The sequence below is a fragment of the Notamacropus eugenii genome, chromosome 5 (assembly GCF_028372415.1).
Source record: "Notamacropus eugenii isolate mMacEug1 chromosome 5, mMacEug1.pri_v2, whole genome shotgun sequence".
Taxonomy (NCBI): Eukaryota; Metazoa; Chordata; class Mammalia; order Diprotodontia; family Macropodidae; genus Notamacropus; species Notamacropus eugenii.
In genome coordinates this window covers 400238718-400265951 of record NC_092876.1, presented here as the reverse complement: position 1 = coordinate 400265951, position 27234 = coordinate 400238718, and the positions used below count along the sequence as shown (strand labels likewise).

The 27234-nt window shown below is 38.3% G+C and overlaps 2 protein-coding genes across 5 annotated transcripts in view; one reads left to right on the top strand and one right to left on the bottom strand.

The window, feature by feature from the left end:
• CYFIP1 (cytoplasmic FMR1 interacting protein 1) overlaps nucleotides 1-27234 on the bottom strand; it is a 179358-nt gene that overhangs the window by 15307 nt on the left and 136817 nt on the right. For all 4 annotated transcript variants that reach the window (XM_072614557.1, XM_072614556.1, XM_072614555.1 and 1 more), the window contains 2 exons: nucleotides 14749-14892; nucleotides 3655-3745 (listed from right to left, as the gene is read on the bottom strand). In XM_072614557.1, the coding sequence (XP_072470658.1) occupies nucleotides 3655-3745; nucleotides 14749-14892 (235 nt within the window). The remainder of the gene's footprint in view (nucleotides 1-3654; nucleotides 3746-14748; nucleotides 14893-27234) is intronic.
• LOC140506901 (fibronectin type III domain-containing protein 9-like) lies at nucleotides 21313-25492 on the top strand. The gene is made up of 2 exons (XM_072614565.1): nucleotides 21313-21397; nucleotides 24590-25492. The coding sequence occupies exon 2, from the start codon at nucleotides 24609-24611 to the stop codon at nucleotides 25305-25307; it is 699 nt and encodes a 232-aa protein (XP_072470666.1). The 5' UTR covers nucleotides 21313-21397; nucleotides 24590-24608; the 3' UTR covers nucleotides 25308-25492.

The following is a 27234-nucleotide window of genomic DNA, read 5'->3' as shown; positions in this document are numbered from 1 at the left end:
GGAAGGCTCTAATTCTGGTGTCAGCAAGGAGGGGGAAAGTACAGTGTTCAGGACAGCATTTCCTATTACTCATGTGTAATAGTCCTCATTACAAACAAGCTGTTGAAAGTAAATGAACCAAGTAAAGCAGAGGGGATCCACCAAATGTTGGCCTCCCATTTCTGCATCCCAACTGCTACCATCAGAGAGCTTGTGTGGCAGATGCCACATTTCAACTCTGATGCAAAGCAGTCAAGTAACACTCAAGAACGGGTAGAATTTTGGAAACCTGTGTTCACAATGTGAGGGGTGCTGAGGGATGATGACCAAGAACTTCAAAGACTACCCAGCCTAACTATCTTTGTACAGCTAATCCTACTTCCTTAGGCTGACATTGAAGACCTTTCACAACCTTGTGTCTTCAAACTTTGCCAACTTTTACCTCCCACTCTCTTTCTTCAAAAATCCTCTGCTATCGTCTGGCCCACTTCCTCATGCTCCCTAATCATACACACCTGCTTTAAACCTTTCTTGATGGTATTCCCTTCTAGAAGGCCTTCATTAATTCATCTCTTTTCTTTATCCAAATTCATGGTCCAACTCAAGTTTTGCCTCCTACCTGAGGCCCTTCCCAACTAGTCAGTCAACAAACATTTTTTAAACCTCTCCTCTACACCAGGCACTGTGCCACATGACAGAGTTTTCTGGCTTTTCAAAACTTTTCTGCTATTTACTGTCTGGTCCACTTGTTCTGGAACTTAATCTCATATCATTTTGCATCTTTAGTTGACTTTTTACATATATGCCATGTCCCCTAGTTTACCAATCTTCTGGAAGGCAAAGACCATGTCACAGATTTCATTTATAACTCCCTTGGCACCCTAAACCAGTGATAATCACAGAGTAAGTGAAAAATTCTTGTTGAATGAATTGTGTTTTAACGGCATGCATCCTTTTACTTCTCTAGCCAAGATGGTAGGAGGAAGTCCATTGTGCTACTAGTGATGGCTTGGATTTTAACGAATGACAAAATTCCCCAATTCCTGTCCACTCAGTTAAACCTATCATATAATATTTAATCTTATCTTGGTGACAGAGCGGATATAAAGGCAGCCTTAAAACTGGGAAGCTCTGGGTTTCTAGTGCCACCTCTGACACATACTGGCTGTGTGATCTGATCGTGTGCTCCCACCTCTCAGTACTCTGGACAACTCCCTAAGACTAGAAGTTGCAGAGAAGGTATTGCCCTGCATGGGTGCAGGGACTTACCCAGGAGTTCCCTATACCAATAAAATTACAGATCTAGTTCCTGCCTCTAAGACAAGTATTTCTCAAACTACAGACAGAAATCTTTCACCTAAAGTTCTTGTTAGCATCATTCTCTCATCTTTCCTCCCATCTCCCAGTCTTTTCTAACTTTCTTTCTAACCAACCAGTAGAATTATTAAAAATTTTGGCTCCTTTAGGCAGCTAGGGACAATCGTAGATAAAATGGTATCAGGAAGACCATTTGAATCCTGCCTGAAGCACCGGGCACCAGAGGGAAAGGCAGGAAGAAGGAAGGAAGGAAGGAAATTAGTATTTATTGAGCGCCTAAGGACAAAATGAGATAATATTAAGTGCTTAGCATGTCGTGTCTCATTTTATCCTCACAACTACCCCAGGAGGTAGGCACTTGAGATCCCTGTTTTACAGCTGAGGAAACTGAGGCAAACAGATGAAATGACTTGCTAGAGTCACAAGTTCTCTCAGGTTCAGTTTCTTCACCTTTAAAATAGAGGTCATAAGAGCACCTGCCTCCCAGGGCTACTGTGAGGATAAAATGACAGAATATTATAAAGTACTTTGCAAACCTTAAAGTGCTACATAAATGCTATTATTATTATTTATTATAATTTGGAATCTCTGATTTTGTCTTGTGAATACAAACATTGTACACACACATGTATGTCGGGGCTATAGAAGGGCTTTGTGACAGAGAACTGGCTTTGAAAAACAGCTCTATTAAAAATTTAAGATACATGAGAACATTCTGTAACCCATCACAGATCATGTCAACTGTCAAACTCAGTTACTTTACCAAACCAGGAAAATACCTTCATTTGAAATTTTTCAAGGAAAAGAAAATTTTTTTTAAAGAAACAAACTTGTTTTCTTTTTAAAAATAAAGACTCCTGGCAAGGTTCAATTTTCACTAAAAGATGAGACGACGTTGTTGAAATCATTAAAACTGTCGTATCTGAATAGCTCCAAAATAAGTGTGCTGAAAGCCACTGCAAGACTGTTACCATGGGAACAGAATCTTTGGGTAAGGCTCCTAAAGACCTAATATGCCCATCTGTAGCTTATGTTCTCTTAAGTAGGGATAAACTCTCATTAGAAGGAAAATCTGTAAAAATAGCCTGGAATGGTCAGTGTTATTTAATCAATCAAACCCAATAAAGCCCTCCTAATGAAGTGTCTGATTTGGGGAATAAAACTCAAGAACTGCTAAATTACTTAAAGGTAAAATCTGATGTGCAGCCATTAAGCAAAAAGAAATCAGACGACTGGAGGTAGTGGCACTGGAGCCAGAGGTCAAGACATGTCATTCTGGGATAGGGCTAATGAAGCTCTCCCTCAGGCAAAAGAAGTGGAAGTGGCAACCAGTTAAGTGAATGAATACATTGAGCTAGGGATCCAGAAGAAAGTAATACAGAGTGGAAAGAGCTTGCGGATTTAAATAAAGGTCTCTACTACCTCCTCAAGGAGGGTAATAAGGGTGTCTGAAATGGGTCTGGGATTTGTTATTACAACTGATATATACAGGAATGAAGCAGGCTTTTCACGTCTATCTTCTTTCTTCCTGGGGGTTGCCTCTCAAAATGTACCTGCAAAAGTCTGAGTTTCTAAATGGATCAGATCCAAATACAAAGATCTAAAAAGTAAGGTATATTTGCATATGGCTAGAGACTGCTTTTTTGGCATTACCCAAATCTGAACATTACTAACAAACGGTGGATTCCTTGAGAACGGAGAATCCTAGCTTCATCTAAGCATTAATTTTCTTTGAACATAAGTCAGACTACTCAATAACAGCCCACACTTCTTCTTTTCCCCATCATAATTGAATAAAGAATTCAGATACTCATTTCAAAGCCATCAATTTGATGGGTCATAAAGATACAGGTCTTTCCACTTATTTTGTCATCCTCATTGAACATTATTTCCCTCTCCCCCACTCTCTGATCCGGACAAACTGGCCTTCTCCCCATTTCTCATGAAACCACCCCACCTCCCTTCCCAGTCTTTGCACTGGTCATGCCACATCAGATTCCCTCTCTTTACTCATGAACCAGCTGAAGCACACAGTCTTCTGAACAAAGCCTTTCCTGATCCCAAATTTTTTCCTTCCCAAACTACTTCCAACTACTTTATATGTGTTCATATTGAGTTACTTTATATTTGTGCAGTATGTACAGTATAGCATACATACTGGCCCCCTCCAACAGAATGGAAGCTGTTTAAAAGTAGGGACTGTTTCATTCTTTGTGCCTGAAGGCATAGTAGAAACTTAATAAAAACTTGTTGTTTAATTGATGGATGCAGTCTAGTTAATTGTCAACAGCTTAGTTATACTGCATTGCAATAAGAACACACACACACACGCGCACACACACACGCACACACACTCACCAGGAGAGCCATACTCATGTCTGGGCAATCGACAGATCTTTGGCATCACTTCCATCAAGGTCTTCACATACTGAAGAATAGTACCTTGCAACTGAACGGAATAGAAACACTGGTAAACTTGTGTTACTGAGAATATTTTGGTAATTCATAAGGTCTGATTTCACCAATATGGGTGTTCCAGACACTAACAGATCACATCCCCTAAACATTAGGAGACAGTTTCCATGAGCTGCTGTGGCCCCAAATATTCACCACCAGGCATATTTCCCTACCTGCGTTCCACGGAACCATCCCTAGTAAATGAAGAAAAACAGGTAAGAACAACCTAGCAACAAAACATGTGTCTAGTTGTATGCAACATTCTGTACCCACAGTTCCTCCCATCTCTGAGAGAAGGGAAGCACATTTTATCATCTCTTCTCTAGGACCAAGATTGGTCAGTGCAATTAAACTGGGTCCGACTGCCTCTGCTGCTGTTTTACTTATATTCCTGTAGTCACTGCATTTATATTATTCTCCTACTTTTTCTTACTTTGCACTGCTACAATCCTTTCCATTTTCCGGAATTCTTCAGAGTGGTTGTTTCTGATGGTGCGAGGACATTCCATTCCATTTATCCCAGGCAGCTTCCTTAGAAGCTGAGAATTTCTACTCTCTTACGATATGACTGCCAAAGATTCACGATGCTAAGATGGCAGCTGAGCTTAGAGTTTGGTCTCCCCCCTTATCTGACCTATTGAAATGGTTCATTATGAATCATTATCATACTTCATTATGAAAATACTGGGTCTGCAGCCCATTCCCCCCAGTTTGTAGGCACTTAAGATGAAAACAATGATAAAGACATGCTAATCTCAGGGGTATCAAGTTCAATAGAAACAGCACCACTAAACGAACAGCATGCTGATTTAGAAAACCATAAATCAACATCATCTATGTTCTATTGTATTTTTATTTTATTAAATATTGCCCAATTACATTTTAATCTGGTTCCAGCAGCTCTCTGGAATGCTGAGTCCCTTGTGTTTGCCATTTCTGTGCTACATGATACATCTTCAAATCCATTAGTAACTTTGTCCTCAGACCTAAAGACAAGGACTTCCATGACAAGAAGGTTTCATAACAGTTTCTAAAAAGAACCCTGGCTCTGGACTCAGAGGATCTGGATTCAAATTCAACCTTGGATGCTTACTATCAAGTGTGACTTATTGGACAAGATGCAACAGAGCACTGGACTTGGGAGTCAGGAAGCACTGAGTTCAAATCATATCTCAGAAACTCACTACCTGGTTGATCTGGGCAAGTCATTTAACTTTTCTAAGGCTCAGTTTCCCCAATTATAAATGAGGCAGGGGCTAGACTCAACAGTCACTTCCAGCTCTACATCCATGATCCATAATGATCATAATTTCTTTTTCTTATAAAACTCATTTAACATAGTCATAAACATCTCATTTATTTGTATAGAGTTAGGAGGTCTGAGATTTATGCCTGAATTGCTAATTGACCTAAGTTAAATTAATCTGCTCCTCTGTGCTTCAATTTCTGTACTATTATTAAGATGGAAGTAATGCCAGTAAGCTTTTAACTACCTCAAAGGATTCATCAGTGAGTCTATAAAATATTTTTGGCACTGCCAAAGGAAAAGTACTTTTACACTTAACATCTTGTTATAAAGCACTTTACAAACATTAAACTCAATCCTCACAGATCTTTTCAATTTCAACTGCTACTCTTAGGTCTCCAGTTGATTACTGTTGTTTGATAAAAGTCCTGGGTCCCAATGATTTATTTTAAATTAGTTTTGACTCACCAAATCTGAGGGTTGGTCCAACTGTCAAAGGCCTATCTATAGTCAGGATATTAGCCATTTTAAGGCAGCAGCACCTATGACTCAGAGAACCAGAGAGCGACAAAAGTAGAAGCTTTTGCTCAGAATAAACCTAGCAAGTGGTACTGCTACAATGCTTCTCAAACATTTCCATACCCAAGACCAGGGGTGGGGAACATACGGTCTTCTAGGTCCCCAGGGGCAGCCTTTTGACAGAATCCAAGATTTATGGAATAAATTCTTTTCATTAAGGACGATGACTCCAGCAATACTCTTGGTACTGCAGTACAAAGACAAACAACTTTGAAAAATGTAATACTCTGACTAACACAATCACCAAGGATGATTCCAAAAGAATGGTGTTGGAAGAAGGCTACCCATCTTCTGACAGAGAAGGGACTCAGGACAGAGAATGAGAAAAAAAAATTTGAGAGAGAGGAAGGCAGCCAAAGTGAGAATCTGTTTTGCCTGATTATGCTTATTTGTCACAAGGATTTTCTTCCCGCCCCCCCCCCCCCCCACTGGACTGGGGTGGAGATGAGATTACTGAAGGAATATTTTAAAAGGAAGCCCAGAAAAAGGAAATTGCCAAGTGTGCTTTCCTTGCACAACTCCAGGGGCCCCACTGCTACTACCAAATTGTTGCTAAGAACTCTTTTGACTCGCATATGTTCAACCTCTTTGAAAGTCCCTCGGCAAGGTTCTTAGACACTGTAAATTTCCCAGTCTTCACAGTGATACAATACTAGAATTTAGTCCTAAATATCCTACAAAAATCTCATTGTGGTATAGCAGAAAAGTCATTGGGTTTGGAGTTTCAGAACTCCAGTTCAAAACCCAATTTGGTCACTCTGAGGAAGTCACTCAACTTCTGGTCCTCAGTTTCTTCATCTGTAGATGAAGGGGCTGAATTAGATGGCCTGAGGCCCCTCTAAGCTGTAGATATGAGAATAGGAGAACTGCAATCTGCACTGGGATAAAGGAATTCCATAACCCATCCATATCAGTAAGATCAGTAAGATTAAGTACCCATTAAACACAGTGGAATCAAATGGTCAGTGTAAATGCATTATTGGTAGAACTGTGAATTGGTACAACTGTTTTGAAAAGTAATTTGGAATTATACAAATAAAATGGACCAAAAATATGCCCCCTCCCTATACATCAAAATATATTATAGCATCATTTTTCTGTGCTAGCAAAATACTACAAACAAAGGAGAGGCCCACTGTTTGGGAAAAGGCTAAATAAATGGTGCTACATGAAATGTAATGAAATATTAATATGATATAAGATGAACATGACAAACAGAGACTAGAAAGGAAAGATATAGAAACTGACTCAGTGAAATCAAGAAAACAACATATAAATGGATTAGAAGAATGTAAAAGGAAAGAACACAAACCACAAAACAAATGAAACTGAATGTTGTGATATTATAAAGACGAAGCTTGTAATCAAAAAAAAGGATAGAAAAAGCCATTTCCTTTCACTCTTGTGCAGAAGTGGATGCTCGTGGGTATGTAATAATGCATGTAAGAGTAGGGGTTTTTTGATGTAGCTTTGCTGACGGTTCTTCCCCCCTTTTACCTATTTCCAAAATTATTCTTTGTTAGAAGGGATGGTTCTTTGGGAGGGTAAGTGGGGAAGGACACAGAGGGAAATGTGGGTGATGTAAAAGCACAAGATGTCAATAAAAATTTATTTTAAAAAGAACCAAGTGGGCTTTAAAAACTGGAACACGTAGGGAGAAAGTTCTAACAGTCACAGTTGCAGAAAATAGCTTAAAATAATAACAATAATGGGCATGAACTGGTCAATAATGTACTCTGTATTGATGGAAAAAATCATTCTTGCCTTGTGTTTATAAGGAGTGTTCTTTATCAGAGAAAACAGGACTCCTACAGTCTCAACACCAGTAAGTACTCAAAAGTAAGTGGCTAAGCCGTGACTTTTCTGCAGGAGCCCTTATTTACACTGACTTTCCTTCTCTCTGTGTAATTAGCTACTACCTTAACAACAAGATCACAAGGTCCAGACTCAATAAGAGAGCCACAGGAAAATAGTAGGTCTAACTAGTCATCGTTAAGGGCCAAAAATATCTCTCTGTCAACAACGTTTTTTATTTAAAAGACCTTAAAAATGTCAAGAGTGATTGATGTTGGCCTCCCACTTTTTTCCAATTCCAAACTTGAAGTTTTTTCTCCTTCCAAAGTTCTGACTCTCATCCAATCTAATTTCTTTTTTTACAACCCTACTTCTTCTGTTTTCAGGGGTGGTAAAGGGTGTGGGGGAAAAAAAACAACAAAACTTTTGGAGCCAGGAGATCTGAGAACCAATTAAGCATTATGTGCTACACAACCTCTTTACCCAAGGAATTTACATTCTGTTCTGACTTTGTAAGAAGATATGTGACTGCTGAGCAGACACTTCACTGACACCTTGAGTGTCAGTTTCCTAATTGTTAAAATTAAAATTAAGTACCTGTGTTACCTCAAAATGGCATTTTGAAGAAAACATTTTTTTTTTTGAGTAAATTTTAAACCACTGCAAAAGCTCCTTTTTTGACTTGCCTCTGAAATTCTTGGAGCAGCAGATCTGCTTTATAGAGATGAGAGGAGGCCATGTATAGATAGACTCTCCACCAAGAGCCATTAATAGCTTCCTCATGGCAGCATGCACAGGAATTACATGTGCTCACCCCTTCTGTGAACACAGGTCAGAGACTCAAGACTTAAGAATGAATGCTCCCTGTTTAAGAAACAACAGAAGCTGAAGTGGTGATAATGTCCTGGAGAAGCATCATGGGAGCTCCATGTGTTTAAGGGAGTTCATGGACAATGGTTTTGAACCTCAGCCTCCTTTGTAGAGAGATACTGTTTACCCAAATGGAGTGATGCTTGAAATCTAGCCTTCTCACAAGAAAGACAACACCAGCCTGAGAGACTGTGAATGGCCCTAGGTCTAAGACTGTAGAGAAGAGTGGAATACCTAAGTAGCAAGCACCTTGGACAGAGATGATCACGACATGTTATCCCCAAAGCTGGAGATGATGTAAGGAATTAAAGCTACAAGATGAGAGGAGAAGACCTATACTTTGCTTTCTGCTCTTGCTGACCTCATTGTTGTGTGTCTGTGAAACATGGACAGTCTACCAGCACCATGCCAGGAAACTGAATTGCTTCCATTTGAACTGTCTTAGGAAGATTCTGAGGACCTGGATCGATAAGGTACCAGACACTGAAGTCCTTGCTTGAACTGAAATGCCAAGCATTCAAACTATGCTTTACAGAGTGCAGCTCCAATGGGCTGGTCATGCTCTTTGAATACAAAATATACACTTGCCAAAAAGACTATTTTATGGAGAACTCACACAGAGCAGGCAGTGGATCACATGGTGATCAGAAGAAGTGATACAAGGACACTTTCAAGGTCTCTCTCAAGAACTTTGGAAGTGAAGGTATGACATGGGAAGAAACACTGGCACAGACCACTCATCATGACATGCCCACATCAGAGAAGGTGCTGTGCTCTATGAGTAGAGCAAAATTGAAACAGCTCAAAGGAAATACAGGATGCTCAAGTTTAGAGTATCCACCCCAAATGTTCACATGGACTATTTGTGCCCAATCTGTGGTGGAGCATTCTGAGTTCATCTTGGTCTGATCAGCCACAGTCGAACACATTGAAACTTGGCTTCATCATGGTGATGTCATTTTGGTCCTCTTTGAGAGCCAAGGACAATAACCATACTGTGAACTATTCATAGACTTATACAATTCCCCCAAAATAGTCAACATTTCTGCTTAGAGAGAACTAAAGATGGGCAGAATTAGAGTTACTTCATGGCCCTGAATAATCTCTCTTGTACCAAGCCATTTTGGAGTTGTAAATAGCATTTCCCAGAAAAAAGACAAAACTGCACAATCAAGATTGAACAAGGGTTCACAGTTGAATAACAGTTCAACTAACATCTTACTTCATCAAAGAGAACAGTCCCTAAACTTTTAGCAAGCCCTTGGAGAATCATTTTCTTAAAACCATTAAATCTCTGCGTGACTGTCATTTAAGCACTATCTGCCTCAGCTTCCTTAATACAGATAATAACAGGGTTGTTCTGAGGATCAAATGAGATAGTATTTGTAAAGCACTTAAAGACAGTGCCTGGAACATAGTAGGTAAATGCTTGTTCTCTTTCCTTTCCAACTTCCTTACCAGGGGAAGTAATCGGACTTCTCTTAACCTAATCCTTTTAGGAAGGAGTCTTTCCTGGAATGGTCAAGAGAGAGAGATTTGGGGGTACAGTTAAAAACTGGTAAGGCCTTTCTCCATATCCCCTCCCCGTTTTTTCTAGGATAATTTATTACTTGGGCCTTCCCGAGTTGCAGTATGTATGTTTATCTTTCTTGTATTTCTACCCTCTGCAGTGTTTGCAAAACAGATAATCTGCTCAGGTCTGTTTTCTTTGTAAGAATAGTTCAAATGCCTCTTTTTATTGAACATCCATCTTTTTTCATTAACGGTTTGGCTTAGGTTTGCAGGGTATGTCTATCACTTTGGGTTTTCAGGCTATGTCATCTTGAGCTTCTCTGCTCTTTAGAAAATATTCTTCCATCTCCAGTGGTTTCTAGTGGATGCAGAATAGTCTTGAATTATTCAAATTTGTTTTCCTTTATATTTTGAAGATTTTCTCCTAATTACTTACAGAACTGTTGTTTGCCATTTAAACTATAAATGTATCCACTACATATTTTGCAGTTTGTAGTGCAGATCTTTTTTTTTTTTTTTTTGACTGGAGGCAATCTATGGATTATTTTAATTGGCACTTTGTTTTCTGCGTTCAGAAATTTTGGACAATTTACTTGATTAGTTCTTGCATTATGGTATTTGGATTTTTTGACTTGTGTTCTTCTGGAAGATCTTTAAGTTGTTTCAGTATTGCCTGTCTTTGAGGTCAATAAGTTCAGTTCATATAGAGATCAAGTTTTCCTGTAACATGACTGTTTTGGGGTTCTTTTCTTCCAGATTATCCTTCACTTCTGCCAGGAATGCTCTCCCTTCTCATCTTCCTTTTTTGGCCTCCCTGGTTTCCTTCAGATCATAACTAAAATCTCATTTTTACAGGGAAACTTTTGCATTCCCAATCTGTTGTTTTCTCTGTTTCTTTGATGAAGTTTGTACTATTGTTCGTACAGAGTTTGTACAGAGGTACTATTTCTACTCTGCCAATTATTTCCAGTGTGTAGGCCATAAAGGCTACTTTCACACCTCTTATTTTCTCTCTTGAACTACTGAGAAACATTTTGTTGTGATTTTGTTCTCTCTAGAGAATCCATAAGGTCCTGTGCCTCAACAGGTATTGATTCATTTTCCTTTGCCTTGCAATATTTATTCATAGATGTCTGGCCACATTTAGATGACTTAAGAGGCTATTTTCCTTTCTATTATTGGCATCAATTGATCAGTACTTATTACGTGACAGGCACTCTGCTAAACAGTAGGGATACGATACAAAAATATGCAAAAGACAAACCCCTCCCTCAAGAAGCTTACAATCTACTGGAGGAGTCAACATGCAAAGAAAAGCAAGCTATATAAAGGCTAAATAGGAAATAATTAACAGACGGAAGGTACTAAAATTAGGAGAGGTTGAGGAAGCCTTCCTGTAGAAGGTGTAATTTTAGTTGGGATTTAAAGGAAGCCAGTGAGGGTCAGTCATCAGAGTGGAATGCCGATGTTCAAAGTTTTTAATGGGGAATTCTTCCTCTTGAGAGTTTTGATAATTTCAGCCTTTTTTTCTTACATTTCTCTTATTGCTCACTTTCTTATTCTTTCCCCTTTGGGAGATGTTTCTCGGTGGGTTGAATATCAAAACTGTCTCAGCCTCCTCCCATTCTAAGGAGTCTCCATCTCACCAGCCTCAGTCTCTACCCCAACTACTTCTGGAAGGAAAGAACTGGCCCCATCAGGATTTGCTTTAGGCTGAGTGGATCTACTCACATATTCTGGCATCTTGCCCTAGTTCCTTCCACTCTTCAGTTCTTTGAAGGCTGAGTCCTACTGTACTTCCACTTTGCAGTCCCAGGCTGAACAAGCTTTTACCATTTTGTGTGTGTGTGCCTCTGGATGGAATATGAGGTGGTACCTAGTTGAGTTCAACTGCAAGCCACTGGATGGCCTAGGGGTGGCAGATAAGGCAGAAAGTAGACCTCATTAGACCTTCACATACTGTGAAGACAACTGAAACTGCTTTATCTCTTACACATAATTCTAATTTTGGAGAAGTCTGAGAGGTGAAAAGGATCAGACAAATTGTTTAGCCTTCTACTTTGTCGGTCACTTGACCCAGAAGTCTTCCCGATGAGGCTTTTGGGGAATGTTTTCAGTGCAGGACATTTTTTAAAAAATCAGAACTTAAAGAATGGTAAGATTTCTCTTTCCAGATAAATCCAAGGCTTCAGTCTAGAATAAATTTTAAGTGCTTTCTTAATATTTTTCAAAAGAGGAAGATACCTTGATCTATTTCTATGAAGTCAAACAAAGAAATCCCTACAAGAGGCCATTCCAGAAATCCCAAAAAGGTCAAGTAAAGATAAAGTTAACAGCACAAATAACAAGGTCAATTTATCCAAAACAACCTTATTTCACTTTTCATATACGTCTATCCTATATTATCTTTCTAAAAGGAAACCTCTCAGCTTCCAGTAGGGAAAGAAAGAAATCTACTCTTATTTCTCAATACTGGAAATACTTCCCCCAAATTCATGTTTTAAAAAACAAAGTACTTGGAAACTCTAGATCTTGGATAACCTGTGAAGAGTTGGATGAACTGATTCAGAATAAAGTGAGCAGAACCAAAGGATACTACAACACTGTCAAACCAAACTGAAGGACTTAAGATCTCTCATAAACCATAATGATCAGCTATGATTCCAGAAGACCAATGACTAGTGCTACCCATCTTCTGTTGGAGAAGTGATGGACTAAGATGTAGAATGAGACATACTTCTTTGGATATGGACAATATGTGAATTCGTTTTGCGCTACTTTGCATATTTATCGTAAGAATTTTGTTTTTCTATTCTTTTCTTTCTTTTCTGACAAAGGGGTGGGTAAAGAGAAAAAAATTTTGGTGAACTGAAAAAGAAACTTAATTTAAAAAAGGAAATAGGAGAGTGGGATGAACTTGATGAAGTTTAAGTGACGAGGCCACTGATTAGGACGCTGATAAGGCAAGAACTTTAACTGAAGTTTCTTAACAGCTGTGAACATCAAAAAGGAGTGATTAAGTTTTAGCCATGAGGATGATTTAATTGGGTCAGGGTATCAACTCTTCATGACCCCATTTGGGACTTTCTTGGCAAAGATACTGAAATCCTTTGCCATTACCTTCTCCAGCTTATATACAGATGAGCAAGCTGACACAAGCAGAGTTAAGTGATCTGCCCAGAATTACACAACTACTGTCTAAGGTGAGATTTGAACTCAGGTCTCCTGACTTCAGGCCCAGTGTCCTAGCTACTATAAAGTTACATAAGGATGCTTTTAATAGGACCTCTAAAAGGGAACAGGGTTGAGATTCAGCAGAATCACTCAAAGACCAAACACAAGACCTTTGTAAAGCCTGCCCCCATGACCCTTCAGATAATAGCTATGACATGGCTATCATGGAAGTCTTTTGCAAAGTTACACATATGTAGCCTGTATTGAACTGTCTGCCTTCTCAGTGCGGATGGGGTGTGATGGAAGGGAGGGCACACTGAGGGAAGGAATAATCAGAATGCAAGGTGTTATGGGGTAGGGAGAGGTGAGAGATGGAGAGAAAACTTGGAACTCATAATTTTGTGGAAATGAATGTTGAAATCTAAAAATAAATAAAACTATAAAAAAAATTTTTGAAGAAAGATAATAGCTATAGCCAGGAAATGGCATATACTCTTGGCTGAAGAGATAGTAGCTGTGAGAGGGGTGCTATATGGCCAGAGGTAGGAATTCCCGACTCTCATACTTGGTGAAGAATTTCTGGGCTAGGGATTGATCAATTAAGCTTGAGCAACATTAAGAGGCAGAGATACAAAGCTAGGACTTTATGCTCCCTCACTACTTTGAAATACTCAGACTATGCAGGTCCAGTGTGTATGAGGGTTTCCTCTCTAGCAAGTTCAGGGTTGTTTTCCTTCCGGAGGGGAGAAGAGGGAGAAGAGGGTTGTCTTAATACTTAGGGTTGTACTATAAGGCTTGGAGACCTGGACAGGTCCCTGGGGTAGAAAGGACTCAAGAAAATGTAAAAACTTATCACTATTGCAGCTCCAAGTCTGTTTCTATTCTGAGATCAATCCCAACCCTTAGGTAACACTATAAGGTTTGAAACCTGTATAGATCATGGCAATATAAACTAGAGGAAAAGGAGAATAAATTGATTATGGGGGCTCCTGTGAACCTTCTGCATTCTTTTACTGGCACAAAACAAAAGCTGTGTTATATGTGGCATACACTATTACCCTCAGTGCTTCCATGATAGCTAGGAACCTTTAATACCCATTGAAATAGTTAAAATTATGAAGTTCCTAAGAAAATCTGTATAGAGACAAAATGAGCAAAACAGATATGATTGAGAAGCCTCCCAAGATGGAATTCTGTCTGTGTAATCCCAAACTTAAGACCCTCACTCATGGGTTATACTTGCAAAGTGGAGTTTATATGTAGGTGCTCCATTTTATTGACCCGTATCAATTGCAAATCCCAGTCACACGAGGAAAGAAAGATGGAGGGAAGAAAAATCAGGAGAAAGATTTTCTAAAAGTGATCTGTTTAAAATTGTATTTCAATTTCCTCAGCAATAATTTTTCTACAATGCTTTGGTAGTAGGTAGGTTTTTCCTTTTTTCAAATCCAACACAATAACCACTTTTATATTTGTACAGTATCATTCTTTTTAAGAAACAGAAGGCGTGCGTGCGTGTATGTATGTGTGTATGTGTGTTTTTAAATGAGACAAATCAATAAAAATAGCCTGGCACTATTCCTTCTTGGATTCCACATACAGAAAATGGGTGGCAGCCATCCCAACAGGAGTTAAGATATCCATGAAGCTAAATTTTACCCATTCTTAAAAAAAAACAAACAAACAAAAAAAGCATCACCACAGTTGACAGAAAACAAAACAGGATTATAGGACCTACATTTTCTTTCCACTTACATGAATTAAAATATAAAGATACAGGAAATAGAATAGATGGGAGAAATAAAAACTAGTAAACTTACCAGGCTCTTGACGACCTTAAGTAGCTCTTCCATTACCACAGCAATGCCCTGATAGCCAAGAAGTCTGCAGATGACTTTAAAATGCGGAGGACCCACGAAATTTCTATAGTTGCTATAAATGCTGGAGTAGGCCAAGTTCAAAGCCTAGAGAACAGGAGAAAAAGGGAAAAAAACAAGAGTCCAATGTACAACTCTTTATCTGCAAAGATGAAAATTAAATTCAAGAACAATTTAATATGCATAGTATATAGCAAAAATATCGAATAAATTCTATTAAACTTATATCATTTTTTTTTCTTTTTTAAAATCTCAAGGCACATACCAAACCTTTTCATCTAAAATAGTAAGTCTTTAAGTTTGTTTATGGGGTTTTTTTGTAAATTGGTTAGTGCTAGCTAATTCTTAACACCTACAAAAATACCCAAGAGAGTCAAAAGTCTCATAATCTTAAGTTTAAGAAATCTCATTCTGGACACATCCATGTCTAAAAGGAGGTACAGACTGACTAGGTGTGGGTAAACTCGAGCATCAGGGCAAGAGACAGCATCAGCTGGATGCTGACACAATCGTTGTATAGTTTCTTCTATGAAGGGAACTGTAACCACAGAAACATAGCCAGATTGCTACTAGTTTGCAAGTTTGAGAAACTGGCTTTGATTTAGAAGTACAGCAAGAGCACAAAGGGGTATGGTTTGTAGAAGCTTTGAAAACAGATACTAAAACGTGCCCACAGAATTTACCAGTCTGCCCTTTTAATTTAACTCAAGTAATCAAATTGACTTTCTATTTGTCTGGTACAAATCATACATAAATGGCTGTGCTAGGATGGCTACAGGAATAAACTAAGAATATATAAAGGTCTCCCTCCATGAGAGGGCACAAGAATACTGCGGTCTATTCATGTTGTACTTCAATTTGGGGGCTGTGAAAGTGCCCAAATTCAGAAGTGAAGAATCTCAAGTGTTAGAAGTGACCCTAGAGATTATCCATATATCCCTCATACACAAATACAAAAAAAGACCCTGCCTCAAACACTTACTAGTTGTGGGACCCTGGGCAAATCACTTAACCTTGACTGCCTCGCCAGCCCCCCCAAAGAAAGAATGGTACAAGAGATTTTGTCAACTGGTTTGTTAAAAGCCAAGGAAATTATATTTACAACATTTTCTTGGTCTACCCCTAGTGACTGTCAAAAAAGTAAGGTGAGTCTGCCTTTGCTCTGTGATCATTGCTTCCTTCTCTAGATAGTCATCAACCACCCCTTTAATAATAATTCAGAATTTTTCCAGAGAAGGAAATAAAATATGCATTTTTAAGGCACTTATTAATATGCCAAGCTTTTATATTATCTCATTTGATACAGAAGTCAAAGTCAAGTTCAGATAGTAGAGAGAAATTAACAAAGTCATACAAGATGAGGAGTGGGTAGAGGCAGGGAATTTGCACCACTGAGAAACCATGTGCTTTAAAATCTTACAGGACAATGCCATACTTTTATATTTATCCTCTGATACTTTCCTTGCTTTCATCTTCTGTACCAGGCTTCTAAAAATCAAAGTTGGCTGATTTCCTAGTTCATCAACACCAGTCTTTTTAGATGACTCTCCCTTTCCTCCTCACAGCAATTGTTTCCCTGTAGAATTCCAGTTCTTGGGATCCTACCTGTCAATTCTTGGAATTCTCTGAAACAGACTCTAAAATCTACAGTGCATATCAGAACAATTTCTTGCTTTTCTCTCCTTTTCCATTACAAATTCTAAAAGGTGTTTGTTTATAGGCACCCTGCCCTTCTCCAGCTTCTTATCACTGCACATGTGACTGCAACAACTTGGCTGTTCATAAGGGTCTGGTTCAGAATAGAATCTCCTTTTGTTGTATCCTCCACCTTTTGAAAGAATAAAATTAAGTCAAGACTACAAATCATTAGCTGATCCACTTAAAGCAGAGGGAGAGTTCCAGCCAGTATCTGAATAACTAAAGTCCCCTATCACTATCACATCATACACCTTTGTGTCATGCTTACAATCTGTTTTCAAAACTCATCTATTTTCTCTTTCGGTCCAGGCAATCTGTGGTAGACTCTGATGACAATACTGCTTCTGTTTCTGACTGTTTTTCTCCACCCCAGTGCTCTCCAACATCCTCTAGTTCTTAGACTGTTTTTTATTAATACAAAGCTTTTCAACATATAATATTATCTGTCCCCTTTTCTCTATCCTGTTTCTTTTGAATTAGGTATCCTTGTAGATCACATTCCAGCCACTTATCTTAGTCTTGTGAGGTTGAATTTCCCCCTTGCACAGGTTCTCTAATTTTGCCTGCCAGACATGCCTGTAATTCCTTTCTCGTCCCTTTCTTAGAGTTCATTCATCCGTCAAATTTCTAGATGTTTCTACAACTCTTCTGTTTCCTACACTATACACTTTCCTGTGCTACTAGGAGAATGGACGCTATTCTACTGGATGGCAACTCCATGAGAATAAGGTACCTGTACAAAACATGGTACTTCATAGCCACAAGGAGCTTATAATTCTGGAACTGGTCACCGGAGGATGCTTTATATAGTATAAAATACTATAAAATACATGAATTTTATTTTCAAACTTACAGATGACACAAAGTTGAGAGGGATAGCTAACATACTGAATGAGAGCATCAGTATCCAAAAAGATCTTGTCAGACTAACCTTTAATAAGACTGTGTCCACTTTCAAATAAATTTTGTTCACTAAATTTGTTGGGATTTACAAGACACAAGATAAACATACTCTAACAGAACTCTATTCCTGGCCAGGAATCTGTCATTCCCACAGTTTAAACTGTGATACAGAAATCCAAATCCTATTCTCAAATACCAGTTTCTTAACTTCCTGTTACCCAAAGCTGCCTTTTCTTCCTCAATCTATTGCCTCTGATGAGTGCTAATGACGAAAAGAACACTTATGCCCTTAAGACCTCAACTTGCTTGCCACAAACTCTGTATCTGTGTATTTGTAGCTGTGCTTTCTTCTGGCAAGTCATGAATGATACCTTAGATAAAGAACCACTTATTTAAGTATCCTTAAGCTAAGTGTCAATGTTTTGGGTGCAAATGGGTCTCATTTCTATACCATACATTTCAACAACTACTCACAATTATATGGTGACTTAAGGCTTATAAAGTTCTTTTTTCGCAACAATCTTTTTATAAAAATCTTTTATCATATATCATTATATAATTAACTTGCATATTAATTATATAATTAATAATGATTATATACAGTAATTTGTAAGTATATATAATAATTACACTATTCATACTGTCTACTGTTACATAAGCAATCTTTTAAAATAACATCCCTATTTCACAGGGAGACTAAGGGTAACTGACTTGCTCACAGTCATACAGCTATTACATGCTGAAGGGGCTCTGGAGGAGCAGTGAGGCTGGTGACCTGCACAACCCTCCCTCACTCAAAACAAAGTCAAGTGCAAGTCATGTCATCATCTCTCTGATGGCATGGTCTTCTTTGGCAACGAAGGACACACACAATTCCTGCTGAAGCCAGGAACCCATCATCTCCTATATCCAAGTCCTTCTACTATACCTGCTGCTGGGGGAAGAGCTGCTATTCTATACTTGGATGACAACTCCAACGACTGATGTAGCTGCTGCAGAGTGTGATACTTCACAGCCTCAAGGAGATTAAAATTCCAGGACTAGTATGGAGAAAATGAATGTAAAAAATATTTTGCAGGAAAATGATAGATGTTGGAGAAGACGTGGGAGTTGGAACACTAATTCATTGTTGGTGAAGTTGTAAGCTGATCCAACTATTCTGGAGAGCAGTTTGGAATGTGCAAAGGGCTATAAAAATGTGCATACCCTTTGACCCAGAAATACTGTTTCTAAGGCTGTATCCCAAAGAGATCATAAAAATGGGAAAAGACACACATACACAAAAATATTTATAGCAACTCTTTTTGTGGTGGCCAGGAACTGGAAATGGAGTGGATGCCCATTGATTGGGGAATGGCTGAACAAGTTGTGGTATATGAATGTAATGGAATACTATTGTGCTACAAGAAATGATGAACAAGCAGAATTCAGAAAAACCTGGAAAGTCTTATATGAACTGATACTGAGTGAAGTGAGCAGAGCTAGGAGAACATTATACATAGTAATAGCCACAGTGGGTGAGAACTGTTTTGAAATACTTCGCCCTTCACAGCAATGCAAGGATCTAAAACATTCCCAAAGGACTCATGATGCAAAATGCCATCCACATCCAGAGAAAGAACCAGGGAGCTGGAATGCAGAATGAAGCAGATTATTTTCTCCTTGTTATGTTTTTCTCATGATTTCTCCCATTTGTTTTCATTCTTTTATGCAACGTGACTAATGTGAAAACATGTTCCAATAGGAATGCATGTGTAGAACTCATATAAGATTGCATGCCATCCTGGGGAGGAAGGGAGAGAAAATTTGGAACTTAAGAAAGTGACTGTTAAAAACTGAAAACAAATAATAAATTTTTGAGGAAAATGTTTTGCATGGTATAGAACACTATAAAATAAAAGCTAATTAGTTTTATTTTCAAATTTGCAGATGACACAAATTTGGGATGGATAGCTGATATTGGATGAAAGGATCAGTATCTGAAACCTTGTCAGACTAAAACGTCAAGCTAAATCTAGGTAGATGAAATTCAACAGGCATAACTGTTATCTTATAGCTGGGTTCAAAGAAATCAACTACAATTTTGAGATATGAGAAGCAACTTTAAGCATTAGTCTGTCTAAAAAAGAACTGAAGGTTTCAGGGTGATGCAGTAACAGGCAGGGCTTTCAGGAATAAAGAAATCCTAATCCCCCTGTAATCTGTCCTGATCAGCCCACATCTGGGTACCGTGCTCAGTCCTGGAAGTTACAGTGTAATAAGGACATTGAGGAGAGCAACCAGGAGTGAGGAGCTTTGAGATCCTGGCACATGAGGCTCAGCTAAAGAAACTAGGGATGTTTAGTCTGGAGCAGAAAAGACTCAGGGGAAACATGATAGCTGTTTGCTTCTAGAACACATATACAAGAACTCCTCAGAACACCTTGTTGTCTGTAGAGATATAATTTAATCTTTCGTGTACCTGGTGACAGTGCTACACTTTGTGGAAACTGACATACACACACAAACCATGTGCTACTCCTTTCACAAACTCCAACTATAACAGATTGTTTTGAGATTATGAGAAGCTACACACAACAGGACCCTGGAAAAAGTTAAAGGTCTTTGATTAGAACATAAAAGATGACTAATACCGAATTTTATACAATTCTGCTTAGAGTGAGCCACAAATTACAAACATTTTAATATTCTAATGCAGTTGGACGGTGGAACTGATGAGAAATGAGGAACTCTCAGAAAGAGAAGATGGGGGTGGAGAGCAGAAAGGAGCAACAGTAAAACCACGTGAAGGAATAAATTATGAAAACATAATTCAGATTCATCATTAGTGCCTTTCTTAAAACAAAGCTTTACTATCAGTATCAGAGATTGGGACCACACCGCTAAAACTGCATTAAATTACTAGACACAAAACGAAGCATTAATATTAATTTTTAAGTAAAAAAAATCACAAATCATAGTGGCTTTTTTAATAGCCAAGTGAATACATTTTGAACAAAAATCACTTAACATGAACTAAAATATTCTCTCAACTATTAACGTTTTACTCAGTCCAAGTCTGTGGTCAACAGGTGTGGAGGAGGGATGAAAGATGGAGGAAGGGTCTACAAAGGACACAAGATTTACTAGTCAAGACTGAACAAGTCATCAAGACCTGAACATAGTTCTTTAAAAGAGGACAGATTTATTTCTTCCTTAGATGCATCTCAGTTACCAATCACTGCAGAGAATATTACCTCCCATACAACAGGGATTTAATAGTTATTAATTGATTACACAGTGTGAAGAATTGGAAAGTATGATATTTGGGGAAATATTTCTTATGCACAAAGCAGCTGGAGAAGAGTCTAACCAAAAATGCTGGCTCAAACTGTGAGAAGGAATTATCAAATCAGAAAAGCTGTAAATTGATAAATTAAAGATGCTGAAACCTATTATATGAAAGCTCAGGTTGGCTGCATCAACAAGTCCTGCTTAACCTACCCCTCTTGCCACCCCATTCCCACTCACACTCTCTCTCTCTCTCTCTCTCTCTCTCTCTCTCTCTCTCTCTCTCTCTCCCCTCTGCTGATGTCACTGAAGTGCTAACCTTCTTCATTTGGAGCATCACTGAACTACACAATGTAATGAGATTACTGAAGGAAGACAGAAGCTGTCCAAGAAGCAGGAGAATGCCATTGCTTTTTGGTGGTGGTGGGAGGGGGGTGTATCTCATGATAACCACAGCAACTAGACTACAAAGCAACGACGTGCTCACAGATGAATACAAGTAGAGAACAGGGAAACTAATATCTGGCATCTCTGGAAAACAAAACATGTGTCAAGCAACGAGAACTCAGGCTCCAGAGCCCGTAAAGATGATCATGGACTTGTAGGACTGCAAGAAGCAACCTTCCCTGGCAGCAGGGACACAGAAAAACTAGTCTTTGCTTTCCTTTCAAAAAAAAAAACTGGAAAAAAATCTTTTCCAAAAGCACTGGATCCTTTTAAGGTAAGTACTGCTATTTTATTCAAACCTCTAGATGGCTTTTTGAGCATACTTATTTAAAGGACTTGCAATTAACTTTCTACAAACCATTTTTCCAAATGACAAAAGTTTTAATTATTTAAAAACTTTAATCAAATTTTATGATTCTACAAACCTAAGTTTTGGAAATAATGGTAATAAGAGATCATCTTTGTTTTTATAAGAGTCCTTCTACACATCAACTTTTTCCCATCTTAATTACTATTATTGAATATAAGTTATCACACTGCTTTTCAATATACATTAATCCTACCAAAACAAACATACAAATTCAAATTAAAAGAAAATTTAAATCCTGAATCAAACAGTTTCAGGAAAAATTTTAAACTGTGTGTTGACAGGCTAGATCAGATATTCTGAACCTTGGATCCTGTCCAAGATTTTGGGGTCTGTGAACTTGGATGGGGAAAAAAATTTACCTCTTTATTTTCATTAACTATTGGTTTCTTTTACTATGCTATGCATTTTGTTTTATGGATTTAAAAACATTACTCTGAAAAGAGGCTTCTCTAGACTTCCAGAGGGGTTCCTGACACAAAACAAGTTTAAAAATCCTTGGTCTAGACATATGAACCTTTTTGCTAAAAAATACTACAGATTTACATAGTAATCATGATTTTTTTAAAAAAACTTTTATACAACCTGGATCCTACACTCTCAAAATACGTTAGTTTGTTTTGGTTTTTTTCTCCTCCATCCCACTCCCTAATCCTGGCCACTTTTTAAATGTTAGGGTGAAGAACCAAGATTGAGTGGAGATATACTTAATTTGTCTAGAAAGTTCAATTCGGTTTAATGAATGCAAGAGTAAAACGTTCAAGCTTTCCTAAGGACTGAACAAACAGTGAACTAAAAATGCTGAACTTCACAAGGTTTTTAGGTTTGAAAAATCAGTCTCCAAGTATCTAGTGAACTAAGAAAATACACCAAGAAATATATTTTGCTCACAATGTTATCACCAAAAGCACATACTTAAAAGAACAGAGGGTTGTGGTCATCCAATCAAAGCATGACTAACTATCATTACTGAAGTCTAATTAATATTAGATTTCGGATCCTTGGGCACCGTGCTGCCACGTTTGATATTTCATATTTTTTCCTTATTTCCTTTCAATATTTCATTCCTTATCCTTTGGCATTACAAAATCTATCATCTTCATTAGCTACCTTTCACTGAGTTCCATGGAAGCAATATATTTCTCATTTACTGAATACCACATAGAAAATATATCCACTTATCCAATTATTTTCTCATTTTCTAACTAAATTTGAATGTTTTATCAGATACAAGAAGTAACTTTTTGTGTAGAAAAACAGAAACCTAAACACTGTGATGTTCCTTTTAAGGGGAAGAAGAAATGGAAATAACACCTTGAGAAAGTTTTTTAAGGGATGTCTCCTTAATGAGCACTCATTTTAATAACATGCCAAGGTTTTTATAAATTTATTTTACCAATCTCACCTCCTCCGAACAACAACAACTACCAAAAAGAACCAGTCACTGAGCTGAGGTGTAAGCTCCTACTGCCCCCAAATTATGAGTTCTCAATGGGTAAAGATACACCATTAAAATGCTAAAATTAGCAAAATTAGCAAAAAAAAAAAAAAAAAAAGTAAAATACATCTGAAGTCAATGTCAAGGAACTAGGATAAAAATTATCCGATTATGTAGATGCTGGGAGAATCTTATATTGCTACTATTCTGGAACTAAAGCATTAATCAAACTGAACTACTCAAACGTATACAACATTCATTACTAACTTACTAATTGATATGTCTAAATCAAATTTTTTAGCACGCCCGCCAGTATAAGTCAAAACTCTAGTCATGCAGAATAGAAAGAATTCCCAACGTATATTCTATATTCCAACATATACTAGCAAATATCATACATTTATACCTGTGTTCAACAGTTCTAAAAATAAACTGGAATGAGCTCTATATGGATTCTAAAAGGACTTTGAATGCTTTCCAAATTAGGATGTTCTTGCAAACATAACAGAGTTCTAAAAATGTTCAAGAAGTGCAGGTGATACAAAATAATATTTTAAATTGAAATTTGGTTTCAGCATTGACAGAAATGCCTTTAAGACACACCCCTCATTCCTCAGTGTCTCTCCAGTCTTTACTTCATTTCATGCTCAGCCCTTCTGACAGACACAAGGAGAGAACAGACACCATGAATAAGTCACAATTAGAGTACTCAATTTAAGTATTTAAAAATGTAGTTTCCCCTTGCCTTCACCTGGGGAAGTACATGTAAAATAAACACAGTATTTTTGTTACTTACACAATTTCTTCTTCTTCTGATAGTAACAAGTACCTGTTATAATTTTATGTTTTAACCAAGAGGCATCAGTTGGTGGCCATGGGAGTAAAACATTTAGAAGGTAGCTTCCTTTATTTTGATTAGGAAATATGCCTCTAGCAAAGGTATTGAAAGATCAGATCTATACCCAAAGAAGGGTGAGATCTTACAAGCAAAGGCAGAATTCTTATTCTTTGATGCTCCTCTGTTATTCTGAGTTGAGCAAATAACCAGGGAGAGGGAACTGTGGGAACCCAAAAATGATTTTAAAAAAGGCCAAGGGATTAAAAAAAATTCTATTACTACAAGATTTAGGATACTATTATTTAGGACATTACAAGATACAGGATCATATATCTAGATTTAGAGCTGGAAGGGGCTTCAGAGTGTCTGGCCCCCTCATTTTACAGTTAAGGAAACTGAGGTCCAGGGAAGTTACGTGACTTGCCCAAAGTCAGCAAGGTAACAATTTCCTTTCCAAAGTGGGTTTTGACCCCAAGGCCTCCAAAGCCAGAGTTAAATACTCTGTCCAAGCAACAAATATTCATTCAATGCCTACTATCTGCCAGGCACTGGGCTAGGCAGGGGAAATACAGATGCAAAGACTGAAACAAAACCTCCTTGCAATGAACTTACTCTATTACTACATTCTCTCAGTTCTTATCAACAACCTCTGTCACCATTTCTCACAAAATAGGTGCTTACTAAATGGCTGTACAACTACATGGAACTATTACTTAACAGACACTTTTCAAATTCTCCAGTTCTCTCTCGTGAGGCTCACTCAGCACCTTCCTAAAGCTGATTTCTGTACTATACTGAAAAAAAGTTCTGTTTGTTTTTTAAGGGAGAACTTCTTCCTCAAAATGGGAGTCATCGTCCAAAATGTAACCGGAAGTACCGCACTGGTGATGTGGCCAATGGTGGCCAGCTGTGTTGACAGCTTCTACAGTATTATGTACCATCCCAACTGGGACAGCATGTTGTCTGGATACTCAAGGAAGAGTTTTCAGAGGGAGGAGAGGGTACCTGCTAGCCAGTCCTCATTTGTAATTGAAAATCTAACTCCACTGACCAAGTATATCCTTTGTGTAACCTGCCAATCAGCAAACCCTTCCAGCGACCAATGCGGAATCTTTCAGACAAGGGAACAAGATCCATCATCTGTCAGCCACAGAAAGAAAGACTTAGCCTTGGGGATCTGGCTTACCAGCAGCATTCTGCTCCTCCTCATCGCTGGCATTCTTCTCTATGGGTGTCTGAATATATGGTGCCGCAAGAGACAAGAACCTAATGAAGGCTTAAATCGAATGCCACAACCAAATAAGAGAGAGGGCTGTAGAGACAGCAGCAGCAGGGATCCAGGTGAATTGGAGAAGTCAAGCCAACCATTGGTTCCAAACCTTGAAGACCAACAAGCTGACGAGGTCCAGCTTGCAACAATAAAAGAAAATCTCTCCATTCACATGGAACCTCCTCTGCTGAAATGTAACCACCAGCAAGTGCTGTCAGTAACAGGCCCACCTCCCCATATTCCTCAGCTAGAAGGGGGGGTAGTTTTGTAGACAGAGGAGGTAAAAAGCCCCAACCAACCATCAAATCATCAGCAAGTATTTATTAAGTGCTAACTATGTGTAAGGCGCAGGAAACACACAAAGAATGAAGCCATCCCTACTTGCAATGAACTTGCATTTCTAGCGGGGAAGACAAAAAGTACATAGACCATAAATACAGTTAATAAATCTGACTCTGTTTTTGGGCTCTCGTCTATGTCCCAGTTTCTTTAGCTACAACGTGGGCTATTATCTGTCCCTGACAACTTTGGCAGTGTGAGAATAAATGAAATAAAAGTAAAAATACTTTAAGACCTTGAGTAGGAAGGTATAATACAAATGCATGCAAGAGATGATTATACCCTACTGTAGAAATGAACCATTAAGAAGTAAGAGGCACTGTAAATCCTGTGCCATGGATAACTTCTAGTTGGTTACAACTTTCCATGTGTTATTTTTCTTCATAGCCTATGCTTTCATGTCCTGTAATGGTTTAAAAAAATATTAAAAGTTTTTAAAGAGTTTGCTTAATTCAACTGATGTGTAGGGAAAAAAACCAAAAGAGCTTTCTAATTAGCAAAGGCTATTACACCACTTTAATAAAGAAATATTTAAAAATATGAATGGCAATGCAGTTGGGGAGGAGACAGAAAAATAAGAGGTATTTTCCTCAAGAAAAACACAACCAGCTGTGTTGACAGCTTCTACAGAATTATGTGTATGTGTGAGATATCACTGGTGTTAGCATTTCTTGCATCTTGCCAACAACCTGGTACTGTGATTCAACAAGTACAATAGGAACCCACACTGAAAGCTAGCCTTTATGCTCTCCTGGGATAATCTCTGTAAACCTAGAGTCATATCTTCATGCCAGAAAGAGATACTAGAGAGGACTTAATATTACCACCATTATTCAAGCAAAGGAAAAGTGGAAAAACGATGAATCACTCTCTTGATAACTTGAATTATAAATAGTGTCTGAAACCTAGAAACTGAGTTTATACCGTGTGGGAAGGAAGGAAGGGGAGAAGGAAGGAAGGGATGAAGGGAGGTAGGGAGGGAAGAAGGGATGGAGGGAGGGAGGGAGAGAGGGAGGAAGGAAGGAAGGAAGGAAGGAAGAAAGGAAGGAAGGAAGGGATGAAGGGAGGCAGGGAGGGAAGAAGGGATGAAGGAAGGAAGGAAGGAAGGAAGGAAGGAAGGAAGGAAGGAAGGAAGGAAGGAAGGAAGGAAGGAAGGAAGGGAGGAAGGGAGGAAGAAAGGAAGGGAGGGAGGAAGGAAGGAAGGGAGGAATTTATTAAGCACTCATTATGTACCAGGGACTGTTGTGCTAGGTACAGAGAAGTTCCAAGCACAGTCTCTGACTTCAAGAAGCTTACAATCCAATCCAGCTGGGGTGGAGAGACAGAAATAATCAAACCGGTTTACATGGGGGAATACATTCTTAAAAGAATGCCATTTCAAACCATATAAGTTGAAATGGTAAATCTATGAAAAACTTGAGAAAACTGTTATTTTATGAAATTGAAAGTTTAAACAAAATATTATCACACATATACACTTATATGATATATACTCTACATATAACTTTTTTACTGAATGTGTGACTTAATTGGAATAGTGAGCTCCAAGTGAGCAAACTCCTTTCACTTACCAATGGAGATCTGCACTCATCTTTCAACTTAAAAAAGTTGCCTGAGGGGCTGAGAGATTAAAGTGCCTTCCCTAGTTTGGGTGAAAAAGGCACAGGTCTTTCTGGCTCTGGGGCTGGCTCTCTACACATCACACCACACTGACTCTGAGTCTTATTAAAATCTTTTTTCTCAAACTGGAGATAAGTTCAAGGAGTTAAGAAAGGCTTGAAGAGGTAGCAGGAAAGCCACATGAAGAAGGCAGGTGACAGAGACAAGTTTTAGCTACTTTGCAATTTGAGGACCAGCCT

Coding starts and splice junctions, on each gene's coding strand:
- LOC140506901 (XM_072614565.1), top strand. CDS start 24,609: ATGGGAGTCATCGTCCAAAATGTAACCGGAAGTACCGCACTGGTGATG.